We start from the raw sequence: 18,845 nt of genomic DNA on the forward strand, positions 1-18,845 counted from the left end.
TCTGAAGTGCCGGTACACTAATGCACTTAGGATGGAGAACAAACAGGAGGAATGAGAGGTCTGTGTGCAGCTGCTGCAGGGCTACAACCTCACTGGAGTCACAGGGGCACGGTGGTATAGCTCACAGACACGGATTGCTGCAATCGATGGATACAAGACCTTCAGGAAGGACAGGCCAGGATGGCAAAGACAGAGTGTTGTCCTTTTTGTGAGAGAGCAGTGAGAATGCATGGAGCTTTGTCTGGGGATGAGCGATGAGACAGCTGACATAGTTCATAGTTCAAGGGACTGGAGGGCAGACCATTGCAGTTGATGTGGTGAGTGTCTCCTATAGACTGAATCATTAAGAAGTAGATGAGATCTTTTCCAGGTAACTGGAAGAAGGTTCATGGCCACAGGCTCTGGTCCTCATAAGGGACTTGAGCCACCTCAGTATGCATTAAAGGGGCATTACAGCAGGGCACAAGCAATCCAGGAGGTTTTTGGAGTGCATAAATGACAATTTTCTATGATAGGCAATTGAGGAATCTGTGAGGAGGGGCACTCCTTCCAGAGCTTTCGAATAAAGAACTGGTCAAGAATGTTAAAGTTGGGATCAGTGTGGTGACCATGAGATGGTGACAGGGTCTTGAGAGGAAAGAAGATGACAAATATCACAGGTCACAAAGGGGACTTGGGTACCTGCTTGGAAGAATTCCACGGGATACGATCATGAAGAGAGAAGTTGTTGAGGAAAGCTTCACTGTGTAAAGGTTCAAGTTCGCAAATTGTCATGGTGCACATTCTCCAGGCTCAAGAACAGTTTAACTGTACATCCCAACATGCAGGTAGTTAAGCAAAGGCAGCAGGAAGCCTCCATGGATGAACAAAGAACTTCTGACTAAACTGAAACAAGGTTTATGACACACAATAAATATAGAGACACTGTACACGTTTGCAGGTATGGGTTAGGAAAACTGAAGTCCATCTGGAGTTGAATCTGGAGAGGGATGTGAGGGGCGACAAGATAGACTTCTACACCAGCAAAAGAAAGACTAGGAGACCCACTGTTGAGTGGGGCAGGAGACCTGATGACAAAGGACTTTGAAAAGATGGAAGAGCTCAAAATACTTTCGTCTCAGTCTTTACTGGTATGAGTGGCCTTCAGGAACTGCAGATCACTGAGATCACTGGGAAAGTCTGGTGCAGGTAAAGTTTACTCTCGATGGAGAAGGATCAGATTGGGGAACATTTAAACAGACAGGACAGGTCTATGAGGCGTGATGGGATGCACCCAAAAGTACTCAGTGAGCTGAATGATGTAGTGATGCAACTCTTCATTATCTTTGGATGATGAGTATCTTAAAGGGGGGCCTTCAAGAAAGCTGGAGAGGGACTTTTTTACAAAGGCAGGTAGTGGTAGGATAAGGGATAATGGCTTTAAACTGAAAGAGGGTTGATTTATATTAGCTATAAGAAAGAAATCCTTCACTATGAGGGTGATTTGGCACTAGAACAGGTTGTCCAGAGAAATTGTGGATGCTGCATTCCTGGAAGTGTTCAAGGCCAGGTTGGAGTGGGCTTTGAGCAACCTCATCTAGTGGAGGGGAGGTTATAACTAGATAATATTTAAAGTCCTTTCCAACACAAACCATTCTATAATTCTGTGATTGCTGTGATTGATGAGGTTTCTGAGAATTGGAAGAAAGCAAATTTCACTCTTACTTTCATGAAAAGCAAGAAGGATAAGCTGGGAAAATAATGTCGGTCAACCTCACTTCAATCCCTGTGAAAATCATAGGGTAAATAATCTTGAAAACCATTTCTGAGCGTATTAAGAATGACAGGTGACTGTAAGTATCGGCATGGATTTAAGAAGGTCATATTGTGCCTGACCCATCTGATAGACTTGTACAGTTGGCTTACTAGCTCAGTGAATGAGAGGAGCAGATGATGTTTATCGTGACTTTATCAAGGCTTCTGATGCTGTCTCTTACAACGTTGTCATGGACAAACGTGGAGCCTGGCTAAGATAAATGGACAGTGAGGCAGTTTGAAAACCGGCTGAACTACCAGGCTCAAAGGGTTGTGATCAGTGGCACAAAGCGTAGCTGGAGGCCAGTCACTAGTGTTGTACACCAGTGCTCAATACTAGGGCCAGTATTATTTAATATCTTCATTAATGATCTAGGGGATGTGGCAGAGTGTGGCCTCAGGAAGTTTGCAGATGATACAAATCTGAGAGGAGTGGCTGATGCACCAGAGGGTCCCTGTGCCATCCAGAGGGACCTTGGCAAGCAGGAGAAGCGGGCAGATGGTAACTTCGTGAAGTTCCACAAAGGGAAATGCAGATCCCTGCAAATTCCTGCACCAGAGCGTGAATAACCTCATACATCATTACGCAATGGAGGCCAACTGGCTGGAAAGCAGCTTTTTGTAAGGGTCCTGCTGGACACCAAGTTACATATGAGCGAGTAATGTGTCTTGGCAACGAAGGCAGTGAACAGCATTCTGGGCAGTATTGTAAACAGATTGAGGGAAGTTATCCGTCCCCTCTGCTCAGCCCTGGTGATGGGCTGCATCTGGAATGCTGTGTCCAGTTTTGGGCTCCCCAGTGCAATGGACATGGACATGCCAGCACAGATTTCGTGAGGGCCACTAGGCTTGTTAAGGGACTGGAACATCTCTCATCTAAGGAGAGAGATGGGACTGGTTAGTCAGGAGAAGAGGAGGCTCAAGGGGATTTTATCAATGTATATAAAATACGGGAAGGGGATAAGTAAATGAGGTGGACCCAGGCTCTTATTAGTAGTATAGAGTGAAAAAGTGGCATAAATTAAAATAAAAGAATTTCCATTTAATCATAAGAAAATGAAAGACTTTTTTACTGTGAGGACAGTCAGACACCAGAGCAGATTGCTGGACAAGTTTTTGAATCAACCACCCTTGGAGATACTCAAAACCTGATGGGAAATGTCCCTGAATAGTCTGCTCTGACTGCTTTGAGCAGGGGCTTTGGACTAGGGGATCTCCAGAGGACACTTTCCACCTCAGCTGTTCTGTGTTTCTGTGGTAAAGTGAGGAAAGACTTTCAGAGGAATCACATTGGCAGTGTAGAAGAGCCAGGGACAGACAGCTCTAAGGTAGCTGTAGAAGATGTGGAATTGATAGTGACTATATTGATGAAGTTTTTACTTAAAATCAAGACAAAAATAATTAAGTGTAGTATTTTTCACTTGATATCAAAGGCTTGTTCCTGATTCTTGGATTTAAATTCTTTCAAGTGTTTGTTTACGTTGATTGCCTGCATATTCCCTAAATGAATATTGCAAACCAAATAAAACTGATCATAGTATCATAGTATAGTTTGGGTTGGAAGGGGCCTTAAAGATCATCTAGTTCCAACCCCCCTGCTATGGGCAGGGACATCCCACTAGATCAGGCTGCCCAAGGCCCCATCCAGCCTGGCCTTGAACACCTCCAGGGATGGGGCATCCATAACTTCCCTGGGCAACCTGTGCCAGTGTCTCGCCACTGGCATGGTGAAGAAATTCTTCCTGATGTCCAGTCTATATCTACCCCTTTCCAGTTTATACCTGTTCCCCCTTGTTCTATCCCCACAAGCCTTTACGAATAGCCCCTCTCCAGCTTTCCTGTAGGCCCCCTTCGGGTACTGGAAGGTCTCTATAAGATCTTCTCTGAGCCTTCTCTCCTCCAGGCTGAACAGGCCAAACTCTCTCAGCCTGTCCTCGTATGGAAGGTGTTCCAGCTCTCCGATCATCTTTGTAGCCCTCCTCTGGACCCTTTCCAATAGCTCCATATCCTTCTTACGTTAAGGATTCCAGAACTGGACACAGTATTCCAGATGAGGTCTCACAAGAGAGGAGTAGAGGGGCAGAATCACTTCCTGCAACTTGTTGGCCACGCTTCTTTTGATGTAGCCCAGTGTCCAGTTGGCCTTCTGGGCTGTAAGCGTACATTGCCGGCTCATGTTGAGCTTCTCATCGACCAGCACCCCCAAGTCCTTCTCTGCAGGGCTGCTCTCAAGCACATCATCCCCCATCGTGTACTGAAAACGGAGATTGCCCTGACCCAGGTGCAGGACCTTACGCTTGGCCTTGTTGAACCTCATGGTGTTCTCAGAGGCCCACTTCTGCAGCCTGTCCAGGTCCCTCTGGATGACACCCCATCCTTCTGGTGTGGCAACTACACCACTCAGCTTGGTGTCATCTGCAAGCTTGCTGAGGGTGCACTCAATCTTGCTGTCAATATCATTGGTAAAGATATTGAACAGCACTGGTCTCTGTACAGACCACAAAATCAAGGGAAAATGTTGGAACAGGAAGCATTTTGTGTAAACTCATTAAGTCAAGAGAAAGGGTGAAATTCTGCCTTTCACTTGAAAATCTACCATTCTTTTTGAGGTAAATCTCAGTCTGAAGCCTCTGTGCGTTTTTACTGTGTATTTTGTTGCACTGTTAGTGTCTTGGTGTTGTATTTGTGTCTTTTGGAAGTTGAAGGAGGCAGAAAGTGAATGCTGTATGTCAGAAGCAAAGAAGGACACAGCGGAATCACGGTGGTATGGGAAGTGATGTTCTTGGACTATCTGTTTCTTTGGTTTGACAGCTGCTTTCCTAAGAAATAGCAGTGTGGTAGGAGTTGTGGAATCTTCATCCCTGGAGGTATCCACAATTCCCTGAACAATTACTAAACAAGATAGTGTAACTTCAGAGCTTGACCCTGCTTTGGGTGTTCTTTTGGAACAGACAAATTCCAGGAGCCTTTCCAACCTGTGTTATTCTATAATTTTATTAAAATTGATATAAGTAAATGTATTTGCAAGCCTTAATAATTCCCTATAACAATGTTAAACTGTGAACAGGAAAGGAGATACTGGCATTTGCATATCATAAAGGCAATTTTGCTCACCCATCCAAGGCCTTGTAGCTGGAGGCTTGTTGAGGCCAGTGTTATGTTTTTGTTCTTTCCATATAAATGTATTTTTAGAATTAGACACAAAGATCAGGGACACTGAGACTAGAATGCTTATTCATGCTTGTTTGGGTTTGAAGTGTGCTGCTATCTGAAAACTCATTATTCTGTTTTATAGTTGAAACAAATTGGTTACAACTATTAATGAAAAGTCAGGAAGTCTTCATACAAAAAAAATTACCATCCATGTCCACTGTTGAAAATGGAGAGGGCACGCTTTGTGCTTCGAGTGATTCTAGTTTTGTTGCAATGGACTTAGCTTTTGGCCAGGCTTTTGGAATCCTGGGCTTTTTTACATTGCTGTAAAACTTGTATTTATGTTATTTATCATAGATGACAAACCATTTCTGACTGGTATATATTTTTTCCAGGGACTGAATCTCTAGTGTGTTAGAAAAGCCTTTGTTTGAGGAAGGAGCACAGGCAGCCTACACCACAGAGCAAAGAGTATAAAGCAAATTCCCTCACCTACCTAGATTATAGTTTAACAGTGAATAGAATTAATTATCTCTGCTGAATTGCGTTTTCTGAGTTGGGGGTGTTGGAATACTGCTTTTCTGTAGAATTGCTTAGGTGGACGATCTCGTATGTTTGTAGTTGTCACAGTGCAGTGACTGGACTTCCCAAACCGTATTTGTTTTCTTTGAAGAATAATAGCTATGCCAGCTCATAGGAATACATTAAATTTTTTGTGTTATCTTGCTTCCACTGCCTTCCAGACATGCTCAGAAAAACAAACACTACCATTATGTTCAGATTTTTTTCTGTAGGGAGGAAGAAAAAGGAAAAAAGGGAAAACAACATGATGGTGATTGCTGCTGTTCTTTCAGTACCTGGAAGATGTTTGGTTACTGCTGTATTGGAGAAGAGCTGCTCTCTGCCCTCTGTTATGCTTTTGGAATGGAACTCTTCCCTCTCCTCTACAAAATTTCAGTACTTGAGCTTTAAAAAGAGGCTTTTGTCCAGGTCTCCTCAATCTCTATTGTCTGACTTCTTTCTGTCCCCAAGAGCTGAGCTACTCCTCGCAGTTCTCCTTCCTCCATGCCACCTTCCAGTGGGTCAGGAGTTGTCTCCCAGGCATGGCTTCCACTGGAGCTTTCGTTCTCTTAAGGGTTAATCTTCTTAAAACTCAAACCATGGAAGAGGTGGGCTGTTGCACAGAAGGATGGCAGAGCTCATTGCAGAGCCCTGCACGTGTCTGTGAAGAGCTGGTTTGCACATAAGAGCTGCTGCCAGAGGTACTGATGGTGTTGCTGAGGAGCAGTCAACGTATTTTAGTCTTGGGTCTTACCCTGTGAGAAAAGATAATGTTTTATCTCTAACTACTGCTCTATATTACATAAAATTGATGGTTAAAAATTGTAAATTATATTGTTGGTTTCTTTTTGTGACTTCTTTCCAGATATCACTGCCCAGTGCCTAAAATTTTCTATGTCCAGTTAACTGTTGGCAACAGTGAGTTTTTTGGTGAAGGAAAGACTCGTCAAGCTGCTCGACATAATGCTGCAATGAAGGCCCTTCAAGCTCTCCAGAATGAGCCTATTCCAGAAAAATTACCTCAGGTTTGTGTTTCAGAAAACTGTTCCTAGTCCCAAAGATACCAAATTAAAGAATTTAGTTGCCAATTTTTTAATGTTTAATTTTTAGTGGTATTTTTTTCACATTAGCCTTAAGAGAAGAAATACTAACAAATCGTTAGTATTATTTCTGTATAACAGCACACCTAACATGAAACTATACTTAAATAACAACAATAAGTAGGCAGTGTAAAGATGGGATTGTCAACAGTGATTAAGTAAACATAAAATCAAAATGAAATAAAATATTTCTGATTATATTAAAAGTAGAGAAAATATGCATTGTGTCAGTGGCTTAATGGAGAATGAATTATTAACCTTAAATGCATTGTGCCATGAAATGATCCTTAGAGTTGAAATTACTTGTCCCCAATGCACCTAAGAATCTGACAGAGTTCTCTGGTAGTTACTGATCACTTGTCTGATGGTTTTAGCCTTGCAGCCACTTAGTTCCTTTTCAAATAGCTAGCTTTATCACTGCTATGTTTGTAAGTGTTATACATTGCTACTTAAAAATGAAAATTCTGCATTATATTTTAAAAAATACTTCATAGAAAAAATATTCTAGGAATAATTTTTGCAAATTGAAAGGATAAATATAATCAAATTGCCCACTCAAGCTAAAATAAATGCATGAGGAGACAATCTTTTAATTTTGTATATTCTTTCTGATGATGCCTGTTGAACTCCTGTGCATGGTACAAAATATTACTAATAGTATCTTCCATGTCTTGTGTGCTTCTTTTCAAGAATGGAAAGAATTTTCTGTATTAAGAAAAAAAATCTTTGTTCTTTCTGCCTCACCCTGACTCTACATCCTCCTTTTGATTCAGAGAGTTTGACTTGCCTTTTTGTTGTGCTATATTATTTTTCTGGATCAGGAAATTATCTTCAAAATAATTTAGTGTAATTAATATTGGTTTTTTATTTTTTTTTAAACGGGAAAACTAGTAAAAAAAATATATATAAAGTCTTGAGTGGAATCCCTGTTCCTTTCACAATGTTCATTCCCTTCCTTCTCCTTTGGTTCTCAGTCAAATGTATTGGTTGATAATGAATCTGTAGCACAAACATGAGTGGGACCTCATATTATTGAAACATTTTTTTAGCTCAGAATATTCTTTTGGTAATTATATGTTTAATATTATATTTTATCAAAAGTATAATTCAAGATATCTGTTAAACAGAATGCAAATTGAACCACTAAGTTCATAGGATGATAAATAGCAGGCCGAAATAAATAATATATATAGGTAACATTGATAGCTACCTGGTTTATATACTGAGTTTTCATAGCCCATGTGCATCTGTAATTTACCTAGCAAAAGTAATAAAAACTTTAATTAACATTCTTATCTATAATCTTGCCCTGCTTCCCATTAGTAATTCAGTCAATTTCTCTGGAGTGAGATCCATGGAATATAGCACAGTAAATACATGGGTTTACCTTTTGGCCTTCATGACCATATGTGTTTAGTGCAGCCTTCTATATATTCTTTCATTTCCAGATAAGATTTTTCTCTTTCTCCTTTTTTTTAAAAAAAAACTTAAGGATAAAATCTTTTATCCGTATTAAACCACTAAAGAGGAGTGTTGCCATCTTAATACTTCATTGTACAAACATGTAGAAGAGCATAAGGTGAGCAGAAACAAGAAGGAATCAGCGAGCAGGGTAGGGTTACTACAGGTGAATGTGAACCTGTGTTCATGAAAGAGCTATTGTGTATCTGCCAGAGCATCTCTGCTGTCTCATAGATGTGAGGCTAAGAAAGGCCTTACAATGTTAGTTGTGGAATCAGGATCAAAATCCAAAGTACCTGAAACGTTCCTGAACATATTTTGTCTTCCGTAGGGAAGTTGTACGACTAAGGCTTGAAACTTTATTGTTCAGTACTAAGGTGTAAGCCTTAAAGTCGATGATCCTCCCTATTCTCCACTCATGATTAGGTTCTTTGCTGAATTTGGTGGAAAACATGGAAAGAGTTAAATTGTAAAAGCAGAAGAGACAATCGGGGATTTTCTGAACCAATGTATTGGTATTTTAATGAAATTTTAAACAGTAATTTCTACAGTAGGCTCTACGTATGTGATTAATGTAGAATATAACTAGGAAACCTAAATTTTTTTTTTGAGTTAAAGGCCTCGTGACAGTCCATTGGATTTTGTGTTATTTAATCTGAATTATACCAGTGATTGATTATTCCCCTTTTCAAATATAAATCATAGGGTATTTCTTCTGAATTCACTTAGCCTCATTTTCTGTCTAATTGTTGTTTAGTTATCTTTGCTAAATGTAACAGATAACAAAAAATCTCTTCTCCATATAGATTTACAGATTATACTAAAGTAATATTGAATCTTTTTACAGAATTGATTGTTTCCATAGCTACTCAGTGCAGAGTTGTTTTTTCTAATCAGTAATTCTTCCTCGTGGCCTTTTTTGTCAGCTTTTAAGATTATCAGCATCATTTAGAAAACACAAACTTAATGGAATATAATGCTAAGTAAGACTCTCACTAAGGTTTCTTATCTTAGTGAGAATAGGGGTACCCCACTCTTTTTTTGATACTCTTTGTATCTCCAAAATATGTTTTTACTTTTAAATATTGTCCTTTTAACACTGTTCAGTTGATCTTTCTCAGTAAACCCAATCAGTGCTTTGCCTGTCCTACAAAAAAGGCTTATGTTCTTGATTTCAGTGGTACTTTACATGTAGTTTTATGAAATGAACTAGATAATTTCCTACATAATTTCATTCTGACTAGCCCTGTTACCGCTTTGCACTGCACCCTTGTTTTTCAGCAGGTGTTATAAATGTTTGTCTTGTATTTAGCTTCAGATCAATGTCAGGCATGCAAATTGCCTTTTTCAGATTCAAAATTTTGCAACCACCTAATTAGACAAAAAGTGCTTCAAGCCTGCATACTGTAGCTGACTGATGGGTTCATTTGGTCCTGCGTTGTCTTAAAAATTAATATATTAAGAGTTAACAATTGGTACATTAAAGATTAATTAATTTCATTGTTAATGTGAAAAACCTAATGCTTTTAAAATGTTATTTGGTAACTTTGTTATATGCATTTTGTAGCTATGCCTGTGGCTGAAGATTTAGATCAGACTTTGTTATGTAAGATGGGAGCTCTGCAGGAATCCACCTAATTCAGCCCAAGTTTCTTTGATGTTTACCTCCACTAATAAAAGATTAGGAGTTTGGCCAAGGTTACATGCTTGTTGAGAGATCCCAGTTTGAAACTTTCAGAGCTTTGCAGTTTGAAAGTAGCTGAAAGTGAAACCTTTGAGAACTAAGGAAGATGTGGCCTGAGGGGCAAACACCAAGAGGTAGCGGTTGCAGAAGGTGATAACTGTTTGGCTGATCCCTATGCTGAGAAAAATAAGACTTATCTGAAGTGCACAGCAAAGCTGATTTTTAGGCAGGATAATGTCTGCAGGTGCCTTTTGTTGTTTTATGTCTTAGCCTCTCTGTTTGTTATGCTCCTATGGATGAATAAATAATGTTCTGTGTTGAGCAAGCTGTTCCCTGTCACTACCTTTTCACTCTGGTCATAACTCCCAGAGGGAAGTCAATGGAGGGGCCATTAACCAGCTGGACCTGCTGAGGACACCTGTAACCTGCTGACCCAGTCAGAGTGTGGGGGTGATTCACTGAATTTCTTCTGAGAGAAGTACAGTCTTCTGTACTTTCTGAGAAGTACAAAAGACTTCTTCCTTGCTTGGAAGGGGTACCCACAGAGAGACTGAGAAAGAGGTCAAAGGATCTGTTTGATCCTCATGTTTGACACAAGAAGTGGATATTCAGATGATTATTATCCATGTTATTAATAAGACAAACCCATAGAAGTTATCTCGCCATCTATCATTAATTTATGAACTAGTGTGTATGTGTTCCCTTATTATGACGCATAAATGCATTATATATGGCTTCAGGGCCAGCAGGTGGCTTCTAATGGAGTGCTGAAACGGATGTACAAGTGCTGGTTTATAGCATGACCGAAGAACACAAATGTCCTTGAGAAATCAGAGGAGAAGCATATTATATATTTTGTCTTCTAAAAAATGATAACATGGTTATGTATTTTGCATTTTCAGAATGGAGAAACAGGAAAAGAATCAGAAGAAGATAAGGACGCAAACAAGTCTGAGATCAGCGTAGTGTTTGAAATTGCCTTGAAGCGCAATATACCTGTCAGCTTTGAGGTATGTATTATGTATTTATCTATTTGACTAAGAAAGTATTTAAAAAAGTGCCATTAAAACTCAACACAATTAATACTATTAATACATTATCAATACAACATTTAAATTCATGCAAATTATAAGTAAAAAAAATCAGTACTGTGTTAGAGTCTAAGACACTGAGTTTTTACGATTAAATTAGATGTTCTTTCAGAAGTATTGGAGACCAAATATTTGGTTGCAAACTAGTGAATGGCAGAAAGACGGTTCAGGCGTCTTCTGTATGGTGGTGTGGGATTAGAATCAGTAGCCACACTCAATATGATTTGCAATAATCTTCAAAACAGTCAGCCAAAGGCTTTGCTTTAACTGTAGGTGTTCATACACTGCAAAACTTCCCATTGAAACATTTTGCATCTGACGTGCTGTTTTCAGAAATTTGTGAGTGACATTTATCTTCTTCCTTGTTTGACTCCTTATCTGTCTTGGCTTAAGCCTTCATGACTTTTTTTCTCATTTCATATGATTTTATCTATGAACCTGCTTCTGCCACCTTTGTTTACCTTAAGTAATAAAGAATATTTGGAATAGCTCCAATGCTATCAATGAACTAACTACAGGAGAATGAGTGACAGTAACAGGAAGTTTTTCTGATGAGAAAGTTCTTGCACAAACTGGTTCTAAAAAGCTAACATTGTGGTAGGAACTATCAGACTTTCAAGCTGGTTTTTAATTTTTTTTTTTTTTTAAAGCAGAAAATGCTAATGTAAGTGACTCTTCAGAGTTTTATTTTTCTGCTTTTTGTTTTACTTTGAAACTTTGTATGTATGGAGGACTTGAGTAGTGCCTATAGTGCTGACAGTTACTTTCTCCGGTGCTTTTTCCTTTGGAAGTCCTACAGTGTGCTGTATGCAGTTTAGTGGCATTACTGTTTGGCCCATATCCATGAATTGCCCAGTGTCAAATGAGCTATTTGGACGCTATTAGAAATCTGAGGACAAAGAAAACTACTTTTGTCTAAGGAATTTCTTAGTATAACAAACATGTATGTGCTTCAAATATATACGGACTATGAACTAATTAGAAAGTTAAGAGAATGTAAAAAAGCCTGACAGTGTCGCTTTATCAATTTGCAACTACATGGAAAGAACATATCTAATATATGATTAGGTGTAATGGGAACACATGCCTGTGTTTCAAAAAGGAAGCTCATAATTCACGTATCAGTTTTCACACGTAATTTTCTACAGTAAGTATTTAAAAGGATTTGGAATAGTTCCATACAAATCAATACACTGAAATACAAGGAGATGTATGGGTACGGGCACAGAATAGCTTAGACATTGGAAGGAAAAGGGGGATAGTACTTCAAATGTCTTCTTAACTTCATTCCTGGGTTTCAGCTTATTTAAGGGAGAACATTGGGTAAGAAGAAAATGAAGGCAGAGATACTTAGTACAGGAAAAATTTAATGCGTCACTTGCCAAGCAATGTTAACAACATTGAAAAAAGACAATTTCTTGCTCTCCCAACAGGATTTGTGTTATTTCCTTTGCTTAAATCTAAGTATAGGTGATATTCTTAAATAGAGTTTTGCTTGAACTTGGTACTGGCTTATATTTCAACAAAAATACTAAGCAACTTTGGTAATTCCCAGGATCTGATGTTTCTAATAGGATTTTGTTTACAAATGATTTTGTGTTATTCCAGGCAGGCATCAAAGTTTTCTCTAGCTTTTTGTGTGTGTGGTAGCTATAAAATGATCTGCCTTTTCTTCATCTGACAAATCTTTAGCCAGTGTTCCAACGGTGCGGTGTTACGCAACTAAGTAGTGGTCATAAAGATACGTGTAAGTAAAGTTCTATGTAAACACAGAATTGCACAAGGGGTGGAAAATAGGGAGATCATGCAGAACTGTCTATCCTGTTCTGTATAATATGGCTAGTTCTAATTACTTTGGAACTTTAGGATGAGTTTTAATGAATTTCTCTCTATCAAATCATTAACTAAAATAAAAGCCTTCAATTCTAACAATGAACAAAGTTTACTCCTTACTTCCTGATGATGCATCCTTAGCTAACATTTATACATCAACTTTTAAGTGAAAATAGACCTCCTTTAAGGCATTTGTGGGACTCTTAATGAACAATTGTTAAGGAGGGATGCAAAGCTGAATGTGTAAGAATTGTTAAAATAGCTGTAAAATGGTCATTTTGCTGCTTATTCTCTCCTTGACAGTAGACTAAAATCTTGCTTTTTTTTTGGTTGTCTTGCAACATACATGTTTTTTAATTCCTGACTTGTCAGAAAGGAGTGGATGGAACTTAGGTCAACAGCTTCAGGCCTTAGAACACATTGGAGTGTTGCAGATTATAATTTTATTTTCAGTATTTTTCTTCAGATTGGAGTATTCTTTCTAGAATAGCAATTACAATATCTTTTTCTTATCCTCAGTATCAGAATTGAGAGGGTAGAGTGCCTGAACAGGCAAATTTTCTGTCCCACCATCCCCTTCTAGTATTCTGCTTGGAAAAAGAGCTGAAGTTTCTTGTGTTCCAATCTTACCACAGTGAGGTAGAGATTTTGCATTTTGTACCAGGAACAAACCAAATTGCTGACTCTGGAAGACTGAGCAAGTTCTCAGTGGAAAGGTTTACACCCATCTGGCTCCTGTTCTTCTGGGGATTAAGGCTGTCAGATTAGATGACTGACTTACTGAGTAGCTCTCATTTGGGTTTTGCAAGATGGTCATCCTTTCTCGCTCCAGTTTTAATAATACATCCAGACTTTCTTTTTTAAAAAAAAACTGTGAAAATCTGGTCCGTCTGCCCATACAAGCCCATGGGAATATGTCAATATTTTAAAACTTATAAATAATTGTGGATATAGGTGACATGTTTTTGTTAATCTGTTTTTTGTTTCCTCTATTTTTTTTTGCTGTCCTTTTAATCTTGTCATAATCTTTTGAATTTTCTACCTGGGCCCTCATTAATAATTGAAGCAATATTGCTCTTTCATTGTAATTGTACTGCTGTTTTTCATTTGTCAGCATGATTCATTAAATTGAACTAAGTTCACTCTTGATGTAACTTGACCTTAGATGTGTTTTGGCCCCATGTGTTTTCTCTTGCTGGAGTTATTCTTTAAATCAATGGAAGAGGAAAAAAAAAGTGTATTGAACTGTCACCCTTAATCAAATTCTCAGCTTTAAATTAGCCATGATATGGTCTATGGGTCGTATCTTTCAACTGAGGAAATAGCTTAATGTACTAACGTATATAGTGTTCTTGGATAGCAAAGGCTGAATTACTTTATAATGTTTTCTGTCCCTAGGCTTACAGCGCAACTGTTTGAAATCATGTAGTGTAAAAAGATCTAAAATTGGGAGTTAACCAAAAATGTTGTTAGATAAATACTTTTTTTTTTGCTAAATTACCAAATTTGAAGGTTTAGCTTGATCCGCATCCATCTGAATCCTATGGGGTTCATTCCATTGACAACACAGACATTTTTCCATTTACACACTAACAAAGAAACAGTTTTGAATGTTTTCCAGGCAATTATTTACCTTGTGTTACATACTTAAAAGTTTAAAAGATGAAATCCACACCAGAATACATTAGTTTTATATTAAGAAGTAAATTTTCATGTATATGGAAATATAATCTGGTTTTGCGTTAACATTCTTTTTCATATGCATGTATATATCTGTGTGCATTTATATATGTATGAGAAAACTTACATAAAACTAATATTTTAGGAACTCGGCAATTAAATTTCTTAAGCGAGTTATTTTGTCCTTTTTCATCTGGTCAGTATAGACATTCTTGTATATATTGTTAATACATTATAGTGTGTGTAAATAGAAACACCTATATAATGGTATTAGCAGGACCACGTAAAGATTAAGGACCTTAGTAAGGTTAATTTAGCCTTGTTTTACAGACAGCGTGGTGTAATACTTGGATAGCAATGTACAGGGACGGATTAAGGTACACCTTTAAAGCAGAGTGGGAGACTCTGCAGTGAAGGTGTTCTGATATGAAGCCCAGCTGTGCCTCAGGATGGGAGATCCTGGCACTAGGCTCATCCTAGCTCTGGTGCAAGCAGTGCAGCTTCCATAGCTCAGCGTGGGCCAGTGCCTCGAAAGCACCACTGCCTTCTCTCTCACAGGGGGAAGCACTAGTGACAGCTTTCAAGTAAGGTAATCCTGAAAACAATTCTGAAATTATTACCTAGAATCTTAGAGTGGGAATACAGCTGGACTAGAACAAAAAAATCCCATGCTGGCACAGATATCTTCTTATTCTGGGAAAACGTGGACAAAGTTGTCTGTTAATTTTCATTTTGTGTCTTTTTATTGATAAGGACTGTGATAATTGTATTTAATGGGTGAAGTTGCCACAAAAGAGAGCTTAAAAAAGAAATACAGGCCTAAGGAGACCTCATTACAGTGGAACAGCAAAACTAAATAATGCAAGGGACATGACCTTGATAAAAAGAACTTTAATACAAAACACGTTGTAATAATACTTAAAGTTGAAGGTTTCAGCCCAGTAAAAATGTAGTTATTACACCAGGAAGGCCGTAACACTTTTACCTCACTTCCCTTGCACTCAGGCATTGCACTTCTTCAACAAATTATTTGATGTAATTTCACCTACAGAAAAAATATGTATTTGTATTGATTTTCAAGGTAGTATGCAAAGGTGCCTGTCAGATGCTCTAATGTCTCCTTATATACATTACGTGCTACAATGATTAAATTAGGTAGCTCCTTATGCCTATCAAACCAAATAACTGAAACTAAATCTTGTCCCAAATGAGGTCTGTAATTCCTGATAGACATTGTCCAGACCAGTAAAGGGTGCATACATGAAAAGGTGGCTATCTTAGCACTTGCAGTACTTTGATTTTTGGTGAATTCACTCCAACAGTATAGCTTCCTAAAAGGAGACGTGTGTATGGAAAAATGAAGACAGGAGCTAAAGGAAGGGAGAGCATTCAGAACTTCATTTTTTTCCCCCATATTATTGTAATTTTTAATAGTAGAGAAGTACTTTGGATGGGTTTTCTCGTTGTCATCCTGAATGTGTTTTGAAGGGAATGAATAAATGAACTTTTTCATAGCTCATTGGCTTTTGTGTGAGTTACAGTGGCTCTTACGGTAATGTGTTTTAGTGCTGTGGGAGGAACAGCAAAGAGTTGTGGAGGCAAGGTTGTGGCAGCCTTTCAGATGTACAGAATATCACTGAGTTGTGTATCTGGCACGGTAAGAGTTGAGAGCAGGAATGCTGCCTGCAGCTAGGACAGCGTTAAAATACAGACCTCGAAGACTGAAGTTTGGGGCCATGCACAAACATGCTATGTTTTAATAACAGAAATTACAAACAAGTTGAAGTGATGTAAGGAACGGGTGGATGAAGTACTTAGGGACATGGTTTAGGGAGTGTTAGGAACGGTTGGACTCGATGATCCAATGGGTCCTTTCCAACCTTGTGATTCTGTGATTCTGTGATTCTGTGATGTCATATAAACATAATTTTGAATGTGTTGTATGGAGAGAAATAGCCAAAGCATGGTGGAGCTTCATGAATTGAAGTTAATTTAGCATATGAAGTACCTTGAAAGGACAAACAAAGTAGTCTTGGTTTAAGTATGCATTGTTGTTGCATATTGTGTTATTGTTGTATAAAGCATTTTGAAAATTTAGATCTGCTCAGTTTTCTGTGAAACACTGCATATGATGGTTAGATTTGCTTTATCTATTCAGGCTTTATTTTCTGTCCTCAAGCACGGTACTGATATTAATACTTGTATAGATTTTATGGAAACCCATTTTCAGTTTGTGGGAAAGCTGTGTTAGTAAGTACATTGCAAAGATACAAACATCACTTTATATTCTTATAGGGTGATTTGACTGAATGTTACTTTTGCTTGAAAGGTGATTAAAGAAAGTGGACCTCCTCACATGAAGAGCTTTGTTACAAGAGTTACAGTAGGAGATTTCACTGCAGAAGGAGAAGGCAACAGTAAGAAACTCTCAAAGAAACGTGCTGCAATGGCTGTTCTACAAGAACTTAAAAAACTTCCTCCTCTTCCTGTGATTGAAAAGCCAAAACTTTACTTTAAAAAACGTCCAAAACCAATATTGAAGGTATGTGCCTTTGACAGAATTAAGAACATTTGCTCAGAGAGTAACAGTTATTCAGATTTTAAGTCAGTAAAGGATTGTCATTTTCTGTCAATACTGTTGCATGTTTGCCTGTGCTGATATGCTGGTACTTTTCTCAATTCTATAAACACTGTGAAATTCTCAAACGTAATGGCTTGTAAAGTGCTCAGCTTAAAAATCGAGCTAATATCACTGAAGTCTTTAGGGGCTTGGTTCAAGTTTAGATTGGATATTAGGAAAAAATTCTTTACTGAATGAGTGGTGAAGCATTGGAACAGGCTGCCCTGCGAAGTGGTGGAGTCACCATTCCTGGAGGTGTTCAAAAGACATGCAGATGTGTCACTTCAGGTCTTAGTAGGCATCGTGGTATTGGACTGGTGGTTGGACTGGATAATCTTAGAGGTCTTTTCCAACCTTAATGATTCTGTGGTTCTAAGTCTAGTAAAGGATCAAACCCTCCAAACAACTCTGTAGAGCCATGTGAATTTTTAGCATCATCTCCTCTGGGAGGCCCTGATAGCATATGTGGCAATTCTCTCCCTTTTCTTTCTCCTCTCAGCAGTTTGAAGAGGGGAAAAAGATATGTGAAATAATAGATATATGGGGAAATGGTGTACACAGTCTACCTTCCTCCCCTTTTGGAGGTATATTTGTGAGATTTGTAGCTTCAGCTTCGATTTGTTTTGATTTTTGAAAGATTTTAAAGAAGGCCAAGAGTATGTTGACATCTCAGCCTAGTGTGTCACTTGTGGGGCACCAAAGGACAATACTATTTTTGTTTCATATGCCCATGTTAAGTTTAGCATGTGTTTGTTACTGCTTTTTAGCTCTCAGATGCAAATAGAAAATTGTCTGGAGACCAACCCTCAAAGGACTTGAAGACTTTGAACCATCCTTCCATTAAAACATGCCCTGTCTGGGATGATATTAATATCCTTGCTGTGCTATTAAGGCTTCCTTTAGAGGCTCTGGATTCTTTTGAGCTTAAGCTTCTTAAATGGTACTTTTATTCTTGGTGGCAATAGATTTATTGCTACTTCTACAGTTCAGTCAATCTGTGGTGACTAGCCCTGGTTTCTCTGCTCCTCCTATATTCGTACAAGACTGAAGGGTCATCTGAAGAAGTGTCCAAATGGTCTAACAAAAGCAGCCATGTAGTGTCCATGTATTTATGAAGAATCACTGCTAGTCTTAGCACTGAACAACTAATCAGATTAACTTGTCATCTGTTCAGTGCAAAAGGTGAGATTTTGGAAGTGGCCAAAATCTTTTATGTTTCATTTTATTTTAGGAAGTAGTATTTTGTGAGGAAGTAGTTTAACTCTTTAGACATGGTTTTCTATTGTCTGGCATGTTGGGTAGTCGTTTACCCCTATCCGAAATTATGTCATATGAGGTATTTGTAAGGGCACATAAGTAGCCTTTCATACTTATTTTAGGTCAGTGTAAATGACAGTGGAGATCTGCTCACATTCTGTCTGGTGTTACAGAGTCACTTTTGCCTCATAATATGCAGATCATGAACCTCCAGACTGCAGGAAATGTCAGGATATCTTCATGTCCCAAACCTGTGTACTGAATACACAGAGTGCCGAGTTTCATAGAAGTAGCCAACAGGAAAAGCTGCTCACTTTGGAGAGTGCAAAACTAGATTTGGAAAATGTACAAAGGATTTCGTTGGATCTGGCTGTCTCATTTTACTAAGTTTTGCCCAAAAAAGGTGCTAAGGCTATAATAATGTATTACCTTTCACCATTCACCATTGCAATCTTTAATTGAATTATCCAGAGTTGGCTGTGTTAGAAAGAGACATTAACAGTCAAAATATTCAGAATGTATAGAAGGTTTTTCTTTTTTGTATATCCAGACTTCTGAAATGCTTTTAGTCTGCCCATTTCTTTCAATTTAACCTGCACGTGTTTTGAGTA

At 38.4% G+C, this 18,845-nt stretch overlaps 1 protein-coding gene across 7 annotated transcripts in view; it reads left to right on the plus strand.

Annotated features, from left to right (window-relative positions):
• Nucleotides 1-18,845, plus strand: part of STAU2 (staufen double-stranded RNA binding protein 2) — a 165,101-nt gene that overhangs the window by 42,343 nt on the left and 103,913 nt on the right. For all 7 annotated transcript variants that reach the window (XM_054060482.1, XM_054060484.1, XM_054060481.1 and 4 more), the window contains 3 exons: nt 6,374-6,533; nt 10,656-10,763; nt 16,687-16,899. In XM_054060482.1, coding sequence (XP_053916457.1) covers nt 6,374-6,533; nt 10,656-10,763; nt 16,687-16,899 — 481 coding nt within the window. The remainder of the gene's footprint in view (nt 1-6,373; nt 6,534-10,655; nt 10,764-16,686; nt 16,900-18,845) is intronic.

The sequence above is a fragment of the Cuculus canorus genome, chromosome 2 (genome assembly GCF_017976375.1).
Source record: "Cuculus canorus isolate bCucCan1 chromosome 2, bCucCan1.pri, whole genome shotgun sequence".
Classification (NCBI taxonomy): Eukaryota; Metazoa; Chordata; class Aves; order Cuculiformes; family Cuculidae; genus Cuculus; species Cuculus canorus.